Raw genomic sequence first — 18,234 nt, forward strand, 5'->3', positions numbered from 1 at the left:
TATGCTACTGCCACTTCCTTAATTATCGTTTAATTTATGTAGCACTTTTTAAATTTTTGATTTGTTGTAGCAATTTTTAGAAAACTCATCTTCAAATCTTGTATACTGACTCAACTTATTTTAACACAAGTAATACCCGCAAGTGTACGGGGCTAGTGTAGCAATCAGTAAGCAAGAGTATCGTATCCCACAGAGACAATTTTGTATCAACTTAACTACCACGAACAAAGATCAACGACTATCTAGACAATCAAGTGCAGTTTGGTTTGTTCTAACAACTACTGAAAGCACATAATAGGCAAGTAACAATTAAGAACAAGAAAACACGGTGGGATAATGATATGAAAGATAATATGGAGAAATTGTAGAACTCAAGGATCCGATGCACAATTCCAAGCTCTTATCCAATTGATTTGTCTTACCTTTTGGTATCTCTAGAGTTACTAAGTCAACCACGATTATAGATTAAACCCCCTCCCGAGGTGAGAAACCTGTAGATTAGATGCTAGAATTGAAGTCCCCTTCTAATCCTAAAACCTCTAACTCCCAATAGTTTGATTAGGTTAATGACCTCACTCAAAACCTCAACTCTCCCGAGTTCTATTGTATTAAGGTGTGAGTTATTCTTCTTTCCGGATTAACTATTTCATCTCCTGATTAATCTAATTAATCCTACACAATCAAGTGGTGATCAAGCAATTGAAAGGAATAAACCCAAGAATAATCAAATAACTACAAGAGCAAGGCAAGAACAAAATCAATCGGATAAAAACTATGAAATTAGTGCATCATCACCAAGAATTCTACAAGAAATGTTTAGCTACTCATGCTCATGACAAAAACCATGTTCAACACATAGGAATTCAACAAAAACATGAAATAAAGATACTAAGTACTCATGTGAGATCGATTTATGGAATGAAGCTTCAATCTTCCGATGTTGACTCTTCAATCTTCAAATCTCTCTCTCCAAAGTGTTCTTGGGGTGTGTGTGAATGTAGAAGGCGGTAGGTGCAGAATATCTCGAACCCTAGGCTTTCTCTCTTTTATTCTCTTCAAAAATCGCGTTTTCAACTTTCAGACGCGTCAGACACTCCTACCCGGCCGGGTTGTATTTTTGAACTATAAATTAACCCGGCCGGGTCCCCATTTTAGGACCGTTGCTGGACTCTGGCTCTACCCGGCCGGGTCGGATTATTGCACTGTAAATCCACCCGGTCGGGTCCTTCTTTTCGTGCCCCTGCTGCCTCTGAACACTTTATGCTCTATTTTCTCCTCTTTTCAACTATCTTTCCTAGAACACTCAACAAAACACATAGAACTCCAAAGGTATAATAATCGGTTAGATGAAGTCAATTTCGAGTGATAAAATTAACATTTAGCACTTCAACATACCAACTACACCTATGAAAATATGAGTTTGTCATATACCTTGGCCCAGGTATCATTAGCATTGACTCTCCAACCTCGTGTTTTGAGTGTTCTGTCTTCGTCTATATTCCTAAACATGAACGTACTAATTAAGTTTTTGCCTTGTGCTGTTAAGTATGTGTTTGTCAATTATGATATTTATTAAAAGGGTTATAGATGTTTTGATCATAAATATCGTCACATTCCGAACTGTGATTTCCTTGAAATCGAGTATTTTTTCAAATCTTGTGATCTGATGTAAGAGCTATTGAATTTGTTGGTACAATAGAAGTTTTTGATGTTAGAACTCCTATATATTCATTCTTAATTCTAATAAAATATTTCACACCTATTTATAATATGTGGGAACATAAAAAGATATCTTAGGAAAATAAAACAACTCAAAACAAATCCTAACAATTATAGAAAATAAATCTATTTATTGTCCAAGCTAAGAGCATCAGTGGGGCGCCCTAAGGCGCGCCCTAAAGCCCGCTCTATGCACTGCCACGTCAGCATTTTATCCTCCTACCCTTCCACCTGTAGTGGGGCGTCCTAATGGGCGCCCTAATGATTTTCTTCAATTTGAATATTTAAATAACTATAAAAATTGGGAAAAACCTTCATTTCATTTATAAAATTAATACATTACACTACGAATTAAAAAAACAAAAACGCGTTCCATCGTCCGCGCTTCGTCCGCGGACTAAGCTTAGGGCGCGGATGACGCATCGTCCGTTGTCCACTCACCTACAGTGGAGGACGATGGCGCGCCCAAGGCATCAGGAGGCCTATCGTCCGCCCCACCTTGGATGCTCTAAGGATGGGGCGAAGTTCATGCTCTCTATCATGATAAGAATAGTAGAATTCGAATCTTCAAGAAATCTAAACCAGTTGTTAGAAATTAGACCGGAGCAAAAACGAAATGGAACAACAAGAACACGAGGATATACGTGGTTCGGCGTAAGCCTACGTCCACGGGAGAATAACGAATCGATTTACTTCAATCACGATCAAGAACTACAATCATACAACAAGATCACACACTCAAGAACAAGCTACTCTCTCTTCGCATATGAACTCATATCACACCGAAGACTATACAAGCTAATTCCTCACAAAGATAGTGTGTATCTCTCACTCTAGCTATTGATTGTTGTTATGATCTCTCAGCTGATTTCTCTCTCTCGTTTCTTCTCAATGAACTCCTTGGATTGCAGCAATATTTATAGGGATTGTATCATGCAGTTGAAACTGCCATGAATGTGTAACAACTTAAATATCCGTTGCATAACAGAGTTTTGAACTCAAACTTCTTGATCATGTGTCGCACACTCCACGCTCGGTTCCAATGCACCCTCACTCGTTGTTATCATCACAAAACTCCTAACAATCCTCCACCTTTTGAGATGATACAACACTTCTTTCGATCATCTTGAACTTTGTCGATCTCATGTCCGAGTAGCGCCAATCTTGACTATTCTTGTCAGTATCCTGACTCCGAGAATCATCCCCAGATCCTCCTTTATCACTTCCTTGATCAGCCACAACGCCCCCACCGGACGATCGCCTCCACCGGACGATAAAACCTCCACCTAATCTGAATCTTCCCCGTTCAGAATTGGAGTTGCTGATCCCTAGAGATATCACACATCTCTCATAAGTGATAACCGAATTTCTGTCAAGATTATTACCACTTTCATCGCTTAGGATCGATGCCTGGACCGCTAACGAGCACGCGTCGTCGACACTGCTCTCATGCTTCTTCGTCAGAAACTCTTCATGACTGGAAACTCCATTTCCATATCAATCTATCGGCGCTTTCACGGCATCATCACCACAGGAATCGCCTAAACGGCATCATCACCACTCGGATTTCTCGATACAGGTATTCTCGAAGCAAGCTCTTTCTCAGCCTCCAAGAATGATAGTTTGTAGAACCAAGAATGATAATTTGTAGAAGCAAGAATGATAGTTTGTAGAAGCAAGAATGATAGTCTGTCGAAGCAAGAATGATAGTTTGATCCGCTAATTTGCTTCTATCTTCTTGTTTCAGAGTCCGCAATACCATCTTCTCTGACCTCAGATTCACCCCTGAAACTGATTTCCTCTTCCTCCAGTTTCCGAACCTTAGCCAGCAACAAGTCCTTCTCCTTCCGAAGCTTGATCAAGTTTCAATCCCCTTTTTCAAGCTTCTTCATCATTGAATCCACTTGGTGAAGAGAGCCTGCTGCCTTACTGGGAACCGGCACATCATCATCATCCATCGGTGCTTCGCGGCGAGGTCCACGGAAACCTCCGCCTCCACCTCCACCGCGATGTGCCTTCTCATCCAGAACAGGTGCCTTCCCTTTGCTCTCGGGATTGGGCTTCTCCAAGACCGCTGCGCATCCCTTCTCGAACTGAGCTCCGACTATTTCCAACGATTCTCCCCTTTCCCACAGACGGCGCCACTTGTTAGAAATTAGACCGGAGCAAAAACGAAATGGAACAACAAGAACACGAGGATATACGTGGTTCGGCGTAAGCCTACGTCCACGGGAGAATAACGAATCGATTTACTTCAATCACGATCAAGAACTACAATCATACAACAAGATCACACACTCAAGAACAAGCTACCCTCTCTTCGCATATGAACTCATATCACACCGAAGACTATACAAGCTAATTGCTCACAAAGATAGTGTGTATCTCTCACTCTAGCTATTGATTGTTGTTATGATCTCTCAGCTGATTTCTCTCTCTCGTTTCTTCTCAATGAACTCCTTGGATTGCAGCAATATTTATAGGGATTGTATCATGCAGTTGAAACTGCCATGAATGTGTAACAACTTAAATATCTGTTGCATAACAGAGTTTTGAACTCAAACTTCTTGATCATGTGTCGCACACTCCACGCTCGGTTCCGATGCACCCTCCCTCGTTGTTATCATCACAAAACTCCTAACACCAGTAAACCCATATTTGGATTCATAAGACCAAGATTAAATTGCATCAATCGATTTTGCTTCTGTAAATTGGATATGTTTTACATATATTAGATTTTCTATTACATTAGTTAGCTAAAAATTAGGGTATGGCTAAGGCACATGCCTCTCGTGTATTAAATAGTCGTGTTTTTAGGTGTTGGATTTCTCTGAGGCATCATTTTGTTTGCACTTTTAATTCTAATGTACAATTGCAACACACACTCATTTTTAGGTCTTTGTAATTTGTATTCATTCTTGAGTCATAGTGTAGCAAAAGAAAAAAAATATAGTACCATTGCTATTATGATCTGTTAGGGTTCGTCAGTGCACACCCAAACTCCAATATGAGATGGTTTGTGCCCCAGGATGATCAGTCCAAGATATGTCATCAATATTCTTTTTCTTTTATAAATTAGATTGCCATAAAATAGAGTAAGTAATTGAAATTTTTGGAGCAACATTAAATGGCACCAATTCACTTTTCTTCTGTAAATTAGATTTTCTTCTACTAACATAAATTAGATTTTTTATTACATTAATCAGCATTAATTATCATTTGTATTAGATAAATTGTAAGATATATCTTTTGATCAATAATATTGTGTGAGATTAACCCCTGTTGTTTTTTTTCGGAATTTGGCGTATGTTTATAGTAGAAATTCCATTGACTTATAAAGCATTTTTAACGTAAAACATTCGTGGCGTCTTCATCTTTGCAACAAGTCTTCATCTTTCTAAGGTTTGTCCTCCTTTCTTAGTTTCTTTCTCTATATATATTTGGCTCTCATTATTATAAAACTGATATTGGACTCATATTCTACTAACTTTTTCAACTTGCATTTCATTACATTTCTTAAAATACATGCCAGGTCAAAATGTGACAAACTTTGCGCGACGGAAGGAGTATCATACTATAAATTACTCTTAAAAAGTAAAAAATAAAGTCACCATTAAATTAACAAAAGAAGTTCTTTTCTCAAAATCTCAAATCACATTTCCACACACTACTTTCCATGTCCAAAGCTTATCAACCATCACACTAAAAACTACAGAAAAAGCGAAAAGTTTTAGACATTTCTGTCTGCTTTTCGATCGTTGCACTAGACGTCATAGGCGGGATGCTCGGATTGAAGGCCGATGTTGCTGAATACAAGGTAATCTTGCACCAAATCTCTGTTCAAATTCATAGAAAAAATATATACCATAAACTATAGTAATTAATGTGTTTTTGATGGGGTTTAGGAGAATCATTTGAAGCTTAGGGTTTCTGAGTGCCAAGAGCCAAGCCATGAAGCAACGGTTTTAGGGTTAGGAGAAGCAGTTCTTCTTGGAATAGCCCATGTTTTGGCTACTTTTTATTGTGGATGGAGTGTTTGCAATGATGGAGTGACTGAGAGAGCCTCTCGCACCAAGAAGATGTCCATTCTATTCTTTTTTTTCTATTGGTAAATAACACATTCTCTATCCCTCTCCCTATCACTCTTGTGTTGCTATGTTTGATTTGATTATGGTTTTATATGCCCTTGTAGTTTTTGGACATTTCTTGAGTGGGAAGTATAATATATTGGTACTTTTTTTCTAAATTCTAAAGTTCAAAATTGGTCCTCTATGTTTATACGAAAATACTTTTGTTCCTACGCTTCTGGTCTTAAATAGCACCCTATCTGTATCTGTCATAAACAATGTCTCATTTTTCATTTTGGGCGTCCATACTAAATAGACTCTGTCAAAAAATAGAAAGTTTTTCTGAAATTATTATCCTTACATTCTTACTTATTTACATTTTATACATGGAGTGCCATTTATTCCTTGTTTTTTTCTTTCTTTCTCATACTTTATCTGTTTTTATCATATCTCTCGTACTTTACCCACTTATTCTATTCTTTCTCTTATCTTACCAATTTCTCAAAAACCTGTGTCATCCATCCATGGACCTATTTTCCGTGGACGGAGGAGTATACTTTAGTCCATATATAATGGTTCTGATTTACCGTCAATGGCATTTTGACCAGATTAATATATTAAATATCATTCTAACTATACAAGTTAATGAATATTTTCCTTAATTTGGTCTGTGTTGGAAATAGAATTCATGTAATTAATTATTTTTTGCAGTGATTAAATATCAATTCTAAAAATATGATTATGGGTTACAATTTTCACTTTCCTTGATTTGGAAGGATGGATAGTAAAATTCATGTAATTAATAATAATAATAATAATAATAATAATAATAATAATATAAGATTTTATAATTTTGTTAATCTAATTAAACATTCACTTGCTTAATTGTGCGATTCTTTTATAAACCAGAAAAATATTACAAATATGCCATTAGATATGAGCCTGAATATTCGACGGTTCTTGGCCATCAGACACTCTTACACAAGTTTTCCGTGCAGGATCTCCTTGATCATCGGATTGACAATGCTCGTGATGGGAGTAGAGTCGAAGAACAAATCGAAGGCGTCGTGCGGCGTAACATATGACCATGTCTTAAGGCACGGCGGCATACTATGCATGATTCATGCCTTCTGTGCAGTTGGATATTGTGCTACTGCCACTTCCTTAATTAATTTGGACGACTAAGCCTTTTATTTATTAAATCCTTAATAGCATTAAAAAGAGTCCTTACCCATTTTATTGTAGTGTTATCTTAAGCATCTTTAATCTTTATAATTTATTTTGGTAATAATGAAGGATGATTTGTTTACAACTATACCACAAGATATTATGATAGAGATCATGCGCAAACTCGCGATCAGAAGCATTATGAGGTTCATGTTTGTTTGTAAATCATGGAGCCATCTGATCTTATAGAGACAATGTACACTCCGAAACAAGGCCTGGTATCGTATACACCGGAACAATGCCTGGCTTTCGTTAATGTATTCGGCCATGAGTACATAGTCTGCGATGAGGCCTTCAGGCCACTTCTCCAAGTCTTGTTGCCTGATCTTAGGCCTTGCAACTATTGTGTTATAACTGATTCAGTTGATGGTTTGCTCTTGGCGTGGAATGAAAGCAGTCATATTGTTTCCATAAGCAATCCAATGACTCGTGAATATACAGTGCTTCCTCCTCCGCCTGTACTTAGTAAGATTAATATCATTTGTGGATTTGGAGTGAGTAAAATAAGTGGGCAACATAAGATTTTATTTGGTCGATATGAATATATGTATGTGTATTTGTTTTGTTACGTATACACTCTAGGAGGAAGAGAAGGTCGTGGAGAAGCCTAGCAGTACCAACACTAGGCCATCCTGTATATGGGGGTAAATACATAATTCATACAAAATGTATCACATTTGTTTCGTATTAGTACAAAAGATTTGAAGTTTACATAAATCATACAAAAAGTTCCATTCGTGTTTCAATTTAGTACATTCCATTATATGTGTTTAAACGATGTTAACTCTTTGTCTGAGTACAAAAACGTTTTATACTAATATGAAACAAATGTCATTTACCCCTATAAAATGGTCTATTTACACAAAAAAATGATATAGATTACTATAATTTTAACTTTTTTGGCTACTATTTATATTGACAGAGTAAATTATCTACTTTTCATTATTGTCGAAAAACTTAATATTCCGCATTATATAAAAAAAAAGTAATTATAATTGTTCATCGAAATTTGTTCGACGTTAATATTATATTTACACTAACATTGTTTAGTTTATGTCTTAGTGTGTTGTAACAAAAATAGTACGCGAGATTTTCCTATCAACAGGGTCAATTGATATAAAGACAAGTTTCTAATAATGAAAATATGTGATCAGATAACTAATTTCGTATAGTATTAAACTAAATTTGCTAGCCGTCAACAGTTAATATTTCATAAGATTGTAAGGATTCTAACAATAATAAAGACATGTTTCTCATAATAATAATATGAAATCAGATGACTAAATTTTTTAAACTAAATTTGATATCTTTCAACAGTTAATATTTCATATATAAGATTATAAACGATGTAAATACATGTTTCTAATTTAATAATAATAATATGAGATCAAATGACTAATTTAATATAGCTTTCAGTAGTTCATTTTGCATAAGATTATAAGCATTCTCTATCTTTTTATTAAAAATATATTATTCATAATATAAAGATAAATTTCTAAATTTTTATAATTATATATATGAGATCAGATATGTCAAATTTCAGATTAAACTAAATTTGATTGCTTTCAATAGGTAGTATTCCGTAAGATTATAAGCATTCTCTATCTTTTTATAATAAACCACTCTCATATAATAATCCCACCAAACTCTATTTAGTTTTATAACTCACCAAGTAATACGTACAACGTTCATAATACTCCTATTTACTCTTGATTTCATATTACATTTTTAATTAAAAAATTCCACATGCCAAACATTCAATGAAAACAACATGTATCCACCATCGACATTTGTATAGCAAAACATTCTACGATAGATACTACTAAAATGTTGGGCTGACAAATTGTGTGGGTTGAATTGTTATCGCGTGAACTTGATAATGACTCAATAAGGCATACTTTGAATGCGGCATATTAAGAAAACTCTAACCGAACACAATACAAATCTATCAACGACATGATATATATAATTCTGGTTGACGCGACATGAGAATAACACAAACATAATTTACATAATTAAAATATGAGTGTGTTCGTATTAAAATTCTCAACTTATGAATAAATAAAATTTGTGAATATTATCTTAAAATGCTTTGACTTTCGAATATACTACTATATTATAGATAGAGGTTTTAATATATGCAAAACTAGATTTAAAATCATACGTAGGGCATATTCAGGTCATTGTTAGTTTATTTTTAGGTCATTCTAACAAAGGATGATCTAAAATGATCTTAACATGACATAAAACCTGAATTTTATAATATGACATAAAACTGCTTAATAATGATCCATGTTTTTGGTTAATTATTAACCATTAGATCAATTAATCATAGGGCCAAGATTTTGGCTGCATTTTTGGATTTAGATGCATTCTTGTTTGGATCATCTCCCTTATTGAGTCTACCTTTTATTTAACTTTTTATTAAATTGAAAATTGAAAATTGAAAAAATAATTTTGAAAAGCTCCACCGTATTCGGCTGCGCCGACCATCGCCGTCTCGAATTTCATAGGCAGCACAGCAGACTCAGCACGGCGCACGGCCCTCTAACTTCCAATAATCAACTCATAATCATTTCCTCAAAGTTTCAAAGCTGTAGATGAAGAAAGAGAATCATATTACCATGGCCACCACATGCTCGACGAAATGCCAAATAGACCAATTGCCTCTTTTCACCGTTAATAAGAAGAGAATTAGACAGTGACAAGTGCGACGCTCATCCGCATGACAGTCTCGTACGCAGACCGAGCAAACGTGGCATGTGCCGCGCGTATGATAACAGCAGCTCAATGCGGAATTGAAAAGTCATCACCATGGGACTGGAAAATTGCTAATCCGGTGTTTGCATAATCTGTGATAATTATATTTCAAGTTTCGTTGATCACTTCAGATAATAAGCTCACGACGACCAAAAAGGTATTGTCTCAATTTCTGGACGGCCTAAACAATGACATGCAATTCCTTATGATAGGTTGAGGCGACAAGCCGGCCCAATTTTTTGCTTAAATAGAAATTCAAAATGGCCATTATGAGTATGAAAAGCCGTTTTAAGAACATCATTCACTTGCATACAAATTTGGTGATACCCGAACTTTAAATCCAGCTTCGAAAAATGCGAGCATCGTATGATTCACCGAATAGTTCACCTGCCATTGGTAATGGAAAGTGATCCAGTGTTGTAGCCGCATTTGAAGCCCTATAATCGACACAGAAGCGAAATGATCCATAATTTTTACGGACGGTTGGCAATTGAAACATAAAAATAAATATAATAATATCTCACATCGGTGTACACAAAGAGCTTAATCCACTATATAAGTCTCATGGGCCTCTCCTCTTATCACCAATTGGTTTTAAGATGGAACCCATGGATTTCTATCATGGTATCAGAGCGGGTCGCCGACTGTGGGTCATCTTTAACTGACCCAACAGTATATCTGGGCTGAAACCGAAAAAAAATGACTGACCCAGCAGTATAACTGGGCTGAAAATTTGGGCCAGTGGTCCAACCGATCGAAAAAAAATTAGGCCGATTGTCCAATCGATCATAAAAAAAAGGTTTCACCTTGAAAAAAAATGACTGATCCAGCAGTATAACTGGGCTGAAAATTTGGGCCAGTGGTCCAACCGATCGAAAGAAAATTAGGTCGATTGTCTAATCGATCATAAAAAAAAGTTCAACCCCTCCAGGATTCACCTTGAAGTTCAACCCCTCCAAGATTCACCTTGAAGGGTTTCACATTGAAGAAGATTCACATTGAAGGGTTTCCCCCTCCAAGATTCACCTTGAAGGGTTTCACCTTGAAGAAGATTCACCTTGAAGGGTTTCACCTTCTTGGAGGGTTTCACCTTGAAGGGTTTGAGGGAGGGTGTTGGCAATTGAAATATAAAAATGAATATAATAATATCTCACGGAGGGTTTCACCTTGAAGGGTTTAAGGGAGGGTGTTGGCAATTGAAACATAAAAATGAATATAACAATATCTCACATCTTTGTACACAAAGAGCTTAATCCACTATATAAGTCACATGGGCCTCTCCTCTTATCACCAATTGATTTTAAGATGGAACTCATGAATTTCTATCTCGGACACAAAGCACCAGTGTGCTGAATAATGTGTTTCCTATGGCCGAACATTTAACAGATAAAATCAATACTCAAAAAATGTAGAGACAAATTTTAAAATTCAAAACCAACAAGTGAAAAGTTCAATAGTTTAAAGGCACAAAAGTAAATGCAACATTTTCCAAGCAAAAAAGGAGAAGAAAAATAAATTCATCTTGGGCCGAAGCCAGTTGACATCCTTTTTTCCTTCTTTTCTCTATAGGCCCATATATCCTCAAAGAATTAATAGAAAAAAAAACACTATTAATTTGCCAATTAAAAAAACTACCAATAAAATGATGACCGTTTTTATTTGTCGAACTCATTCAAAATATAGACATTGTAATTATTTGAAAAATAACCATGCACTCATTGCAAGAAATTTCCAAACCAACTAGGTAAAAATTAATGGTGTCTCCCACAAAATCTCAACATACAGAAGGCAATAAATATCGAGGGCAAAATATATACTCCCTGATAATTATTAACCATATTATGATTGATCAAGAGATAGGGAGAGATATCCTGAGAAGACTCCGGATTAGAAGCATTTCGAGGTGCAAGCGTGTTTATAAATCATAGCATCCTTGGATAGAAGGGGCGATTTTGAGACGTCATATACTCTGAAACCATGTCTGGATTTGGAGAGAGTAAAATAAACGAGGAAGGTATTTGTTTTCATTGGTTCTTGTATATGTTATAATGTCATTTCATTTTACCCTTAGTTATAGAATTATTTCAATTTCAATTTCAATCGTATTCTGCTACTCTCTCCATCCTATAGAAATAGGGTAATTGAGGATGACATAAATTTTAATGCATAATTGATCAAATAAAAAAGAATGAAAAAAAGTAATTGAAATAATATAGTGGATGGTGGAGCCCATAAATAATAAAATAAAAGAGGAGGCGAAATTTTTTTCATAAATAAATACATACTATTTGTATTGAACAGACAAAAAGGAACTTCAGCTATATGGAGAAAAACTGAAAACCTTTAATTGATCCTAACTGTGGTACACCAAGGCGGTGTGTGTGCCTACAATATTTGATACATTAATTAGGGTGTCAATTGTCATTAAAATTATGTTTTTAAAATGTTTTAGTAGTTTCAGTTGTCATTGAATTTAATTCAGCATAACATTGAATTTATAGCACTATGTCATTGAATGTAATCGTTATACACATATTGTGTAAATTAGGTCAAAACTTGTGAGAATCGAGGCACTATCATTGTGTATTAATTAACAAAATTATCCTTGATCATAATTATTAATTAATTTGGTAACCATGTGACATAAATCCTACCCATTTGATATTGAAATCCTAAGAATGATATTTGATATTTATGCAATAAAATCTACTTTATTTTTATCACAATCCAAAATATATGTATGTGTGTGTCTGAAACTGGCAGAAGCAAATTAATCCTTCAAGGCTTTACCAGAGCCTGAGGTTTTATTCATTTACTTGTTATTTTTGTTCATTTTCGGTTTTAATATGATTAATCCATCATAATAAAAAATTGAAGAATGTTTTTTTTTTTCAACCGCATATCTTCCCCAATCTAATATATTTCAATAATAATGAAGGAAAATTTCTTCATAATCCTACCGGAAGAGATAACGAGAGAGATCCTGAGAAGGCTCCCTATTAGAAGCCGTATAAGGTGCAAGTCTGTTTGTAAAGCATGACTCCTTTTGATAGAATGGGATCACTTTGCGATGTGGAATAGTCCAATACCATGCCTGTCTCTCGCTCTTCGACGCGATGTGTACAAAGTCTGCGATGAGAGGTTCATGCCACTTTTCGAATTCGTGTTGCCTAGCCGTCACGTTCCATGTCTAGATGCTCCTTGTGACAGTCGTGTTGTAATTGATTCAGTTAATGGTTTGTTTTTAGTGTGGCATGCATGCGTTAATACCATTTACTTATGCAATCCAATAACTAGTGAATATATCGCACTTCCTCCTCCACCTCGACCGATGAGTAAATGTGGTACTCCCTCTGTTTTTTTATAGTTGAGGCAAAACTTTTCGGCACGGAGTTTAAGAAAATGATGTTGAGTGTGTTAAGTAAATAGATAAAAAAAGTAAGAGAGGGAATAAAGTAAGAAAGAGTAAAGTAGAAAGTGGGTAAAGTATGGAGAATAAAGTAAGAGAGAGTAAAGTAAGAAAGAGAAAAAAGTTACTTAATATGGAAATGACTCAACTATGAGGGAACTTCCTGAAATGGAAAAACGACTCAACTATGAGGGAACGGATGGAGTACATTTTTGGGATTTGGAGTGAGTAGAATAAGTGGCTAATATAAGATTTTATATGGTATTCTTATGTATACACTCTAGGAGGACAAGGGTTGTGGAAAAGCATAGCAGTACCAACGCCACTTTATCATGTGCCACGACTATTGATTGCTGCAATTTTTTAATAGATATCTTCATTAGTTGGCATCTGATTTAAAGGGAAATCTTTTGATGTGTGTCTTTGATATTCACACTGAGCTAGTTGGCGGTTTTTCTCTTTCTATTCCTGGGAGATTTAATACTATCTCAACTAAGTATTTCGAAGGATCAACTATGTTTATGCGATACTTTAGATGATAATTTGCATGTTGATGTTTGGAGGATGAATAATTGTGGAGAAACGATTTCTTGGATTAAAGAATATACCTTCAACAACCAACCAAAAATCTATGGAGCAATTTACCACTCAAAGTAATGGCAAATGGTGACTTGTTGTTTGTGGGACAATATACTAAATTTACCAATGAACTATTTATCTACTCCAAATAAAGTAAAGATGTTGTGAGATGTAGAAGTGATTTAGGATAAACCTTATGTACTAACAACTTATCTTCTTACACCCCAAACTTTCGTTCACTCACAACCATGGGATTTCACAATGTTGAGTTATTAGAAGTCGCCTAGTTACCTTAGCATTCGTAGATTTTTGCACTATTTATTCTATCGTACTTGTATTAAATACTCCCTCCGTTCCATGGTAATGGAGTCATTTCCCTTTTTAGTACTAAAAGTTAACACATTTCTTCTGACTTACTTTACTCTCACCTATTTATTCTCTCTTCATCTTTCTACCTTTTTCATTCTACTTTATTCTTCTTTTATTTAACTCACTTAACACAATTTTTCTTAAATCGCGTGCCTAAAAGAAATGCATCCACTACCGCGGGAACGGAGGGAGTAAATCATTATTGATCCTAAATACGGTACACCTGCAGGAGGTGTGTTTGCCTACAATTTCTTGCAACATTGATTTTTACAATCTCTCATGTCTTAATTTTAATTTTATCGCGTTACATGATGTTAGAATTTCCAGCTACGAAGTTAGATATTGTATTGCATTGTGTTCAACACCATGAAATTTATTTCATATTTTACTTACACCATGCATGCATCTCTCTCTTTTTCTCAGAATTGTGGATATAAATTTAAACCAAAAAAGAAATAAAAAAAGACCAACACTTTGTGTCTCCTTTTTGCAGCACCTAGAGCCTATTTAGTATCGAGTTCATTTAAAGTAACTTACACACTATATTTGACAAATAGTACATAAACCATGCACTCATTGAAAGAAATTTTCAAACTTGGAATAATCAACCTTGTGAAATTTAGTATGTTTTCCTTTTGTATTAAACGAAAAATGTAGCATTAGGACAAAATTTAATAATTGTGATGTCCCACAAAATCTCAACTGGCAGAAGGCAATCTGGTAAAGATCGATGGTAAAGATAATTAAGTACTCAAATTCCAATTTCTGAAATTGCAATCACTTTTAAGTTGTTATACTATTAAGTAGATTAAGAAGTGTAAATTAGTGGGATCAGTCGATAACATTATTGGTGCCTTTGAGTTTTGGCAACAGCTTAATTAAGGTGTAATTAAACAAACAATTTATTAGAAGAAATAGTATATAATAATTTGTGTCACATTCTTGATTTAATTAACATATACCCTCTATCACAATTGACTATTTGTGGGGGCAAAAGATCTTCCACAATCTCAAAAGATGCTCAAGAAATGGAAATCTGACATGCAAATACAAGAGCTACTCAATTTGGTGGGGGATCTTGCCACATAGTATTACTGTGTCTACAGATCAGACACACTAAAGTAACATATGAACGAAAGTTCACCCAACCCTTGGTATCGGCCATAGCTTCATAGACTGAATTTAGTGGAGCTTTTCGATCCTAATGAACTGGCAGTGGGGTTGGTCGATCCACTGGATTCCCATTATGTATGTGTGCTTTTCTCTCCCTCTTTTACATGATTAATGGAAAATTATGTCTAAATAAATTTGAACAAAGAGGGGATATTATGCTAAGACAATAATTCATTCCTCAATAACCAAATTTTCTTGCATATGAAAAGTTGTGGTTGAACTGCTCATATTTTAGGGTTTTCAAAAGATTCATCACAAAGATCGGAAACTGAATAAAAAGACATCATCAGTATACAACCGCCCTCGCAAAAATGAATTAACATAATGAAACATATATATGTTGTAGTATAAATATAATTAAAAGAGAAAAAAATTACCAAAAATAGATCGAAAATCTCACGAAAACGGCGTCGTAGAGGAAGTCGACTGATCATCCATTTTCCTAGTCTTCTTCTTTTTCTTAAAAGAAACCCCCCTCGCCTTTGCCTGAAACTCCTTCACCTCCCTCAGGTAAACCCTAATCTCGCCGCTCGCGAAGGGGTTCGCCTCGGGCGGCCCGCCGTGCTCCTCGTAGGCGGCGCGCAGCCGCCCGATCAGTGCGTCCAGGCTGCCCCACGCCTGCCTGAGCGGGCAGGCGCAGGGGGCAGGGGGGTCGGGCTGCCCGTAGAAGGGGCAGCCCTGGAGGTGGACCTTGGTCTTCCCGAACTGGTCCAAGTACCGGAGGAAATCCAGCACGTGGCCGCCGGTGCAGCGGTGGAGCTCCACCGGCGGCCGCTGGTTCCTCAGGAACTGTCCGAAGGTGTTCCAGTCGCGCCGCTTCTGAGACTCGTAGCGGCTCGGGGCGGCTGCGGCGGCTGGATCGTTGGTGGTGGCGGTGTCCATTGATTTGATTTGATTTGGTTTTGTTTAGTTTAGTTTGTTGAGAGATGGTAATTGGTAAATAGGGCAAGAGAATGGAGAATGAAGAATGAAGAAAGATAGAGTGAAGGAATTAAGGAAGATATGACTATTGAGTTGACATGCAATGGGCCACCAAAGTGTTGCTTTCTTCAAATGGAAAATTTTGTCAATTTGAATCTTTTTCGTACATAATTTTATTATTTTTAAATAAATCTGAATTATTGTTATTTTCTGTATATATTTTGAATTGGTGTCTTAGACCATCCACAACGGGACTCGCCGGCGTCTCGCGTCTCGTCTCAGCGAGACGAGACCCCGGCGAGACGCGTTGCAGCCTCCATCTCGTCCCGTCTCGTCGCGCGTCTCGTCGCGCGACTCGTCTCGCCGAGCCAGGAGACGAGCTGGCTCGCCACGCGCCTCGGCGACGTGGCGCAGCCCGGCGTCGTGCGTGACGCCCACTCGCCGGCCCGCGAGTGGGCGTCGTCACGTGCTGACGCAATAAATATTTTTTTTTTAAAAAAAATCGAATTTAAATAAAAAAAAAAAAATTTTGTAACGGTATTATTACCGTTTTTTTGTTTTTTTTTTATATTTTTTTTGTTTTTTATTAAATTTTTTACTCTATAAATACTCCTAAACCCATCCTCATTTACACACAACTACACATCTATTCTTCATATCATCTAAATTTTCTCTCAAATTTTCGCTGAAATTTTCATAACCCAACTCAAGATGTCCGGCGACGGCGAGGGCAACTATGGCGGCTCCGGCTCCGACGGGTGGGATCTCAACTCATTCGGCGATTGGGAGAACATGATCAACACATTGGGCGGTGGAGGTTCGTCAACGCCGGGGACCCAGGGTTCGGCGACGCCGGGGGGGTACCAACCACCCAATTTTGACCTTGATGCATATGTTCATCCCAACGTCCCGCGGTTTTCGCAGGGATTATCCCAGATCCGGGAGGATTTTCCAGTTGATCCCACGCCGGGAGTAGGCCGAGGCGGTGGAGGTGGCCGAGGCGGTGGAGGTGGCCGAGGCAGTGTACAACCCCAGACGGGCGAGGACGAGGAGGAAGAAGAGGAAGAGGATCTTGGCCGACATCCGTACAACAACCTCGAAACGATGGCGGTGTACAACGCCTGGATCACGGTCTCGTACGATCCCATCGTCGGGAATCAACAAACCCGGAAGTGTTTCTGGGAAAAGGTTGTCGAGGTCTACCACCAAATAAAGCCGAACCGCTCCCGCAAGCGCACAGTTAAAATGATCCGCTGTCACTTTGACCGAGTCGACCGACAGGTCAAAAAATTCTGCGGCATCTACTCGGCGGAAGAGGCGCGCTACCAAAGCGGCGCCACGGCCACCGACATTTTGACGTCCGCTTTGCGCGCCTACTACCAGGACGAGGGACATCAATTCAGATTTGTTGATGTTTGGCGCGCCGTCAAGGACGAGGAACGATGGGCCGGCGGTTTCCGCTCCAGCTCGGGCTCAAACTCGAAGCGCACGAAGCATACGGCGAGTGGCCAATACTCGTCTAGTGCTGGTGCGTCTGGTGGTGACACTGCTGAAGGCATCAGCCAACATGATGCTGAATCCCAGGAGTTTGCGGGTACGGTCGGCGATGCAGGAGGATCCGCGAGTACGCGCCGTCGGCCGCAAGGGACGAAGGCGGCGAAAGCTGCTAGAGCAAGGAAGGGCCGAGGCGAATCAAGCCAGCCGGCCTCAGGATCGGGCTCGCGAGGAGGCTCGGACACACTTATGGTGGCGTACATGACCGCCACAATGGCGGACACTTCCCGCTTCTCGCACTCCCAATACGCGGCCTGGTGGAACGGAATTGTGCATATGGCAGCACAACTTGGCCTTCCGACTCCCCCTCAACCTCGACCGCCTCCGGAGGATGATTAGCCCTTCCGATTAATTTTTTTTTATTTTGTGTGTTTTTTTATTTTGTGTGTTTTTTTATTTTGTGTGTTTTTTTATTTTGTGTGTTTTTTTATTTTGTGTGTTTTTTAATTTTGTTTT

The 18,234-nt window shown here is 37.6% G+C and overlaps 1 protein-coding gene across 1 annotated transcript; it reads right to left on the reverse strand.

Annotated features, from left to right (window-relative positions):
* Positions 1-15,050: 15,050 nt before the first annotated feature.
* On the reverse strand, positions 15,051-16,325 carry LOC121757200 (protein LIGHT-DEPENDENT SHORT HYPOCOTYLS 10-like). The gene is made up of 2 exons (XM_042152717.1): positions 15,681-16,325; positions 15,051-15,400 (listed from the first exon to the last, which is right to left on the reverse strand). The coding sequence occupies exon 1, from the start codon at positions 16,183-16,185 to the stop codon at positions 15,700-15,702; it is 486 nt and encodes a 161-aa protein (XP_042008651.1). The 5' UTR covers positions 16,186-16,325; the 3' UTR covers positions 15,051-15,400; positions 15,681-15,699.
* Between the last annotated feature and the right edge of the window lie 1,909 nt (positions 16,326-18,234).

The sequence above is a fragment of the Salvia splendens genome, chromosome 12, assembly GCF_004379255.2.
Source record: "Salvia splendens isolate huo1 chromosome 12, SspV2, whole genome shotgun sequence".
NCBI classification, from domain to species: Eukaryota; Viridiplantae; Streptophyta; class Magnoliopsida; order Lamiales; family Lamiaceae; genus Salvia; species Salvia splendens.

Excerpts from the sequence above, each read along its gene's own strand:
- LOC121757200 (XM_042152717.1), bottom strand. The coding sequence starts at position 16,185 with ATGGACACCGCCACCACCAACGATCCAGCCGCCGCAGCCGCCCCGAGC.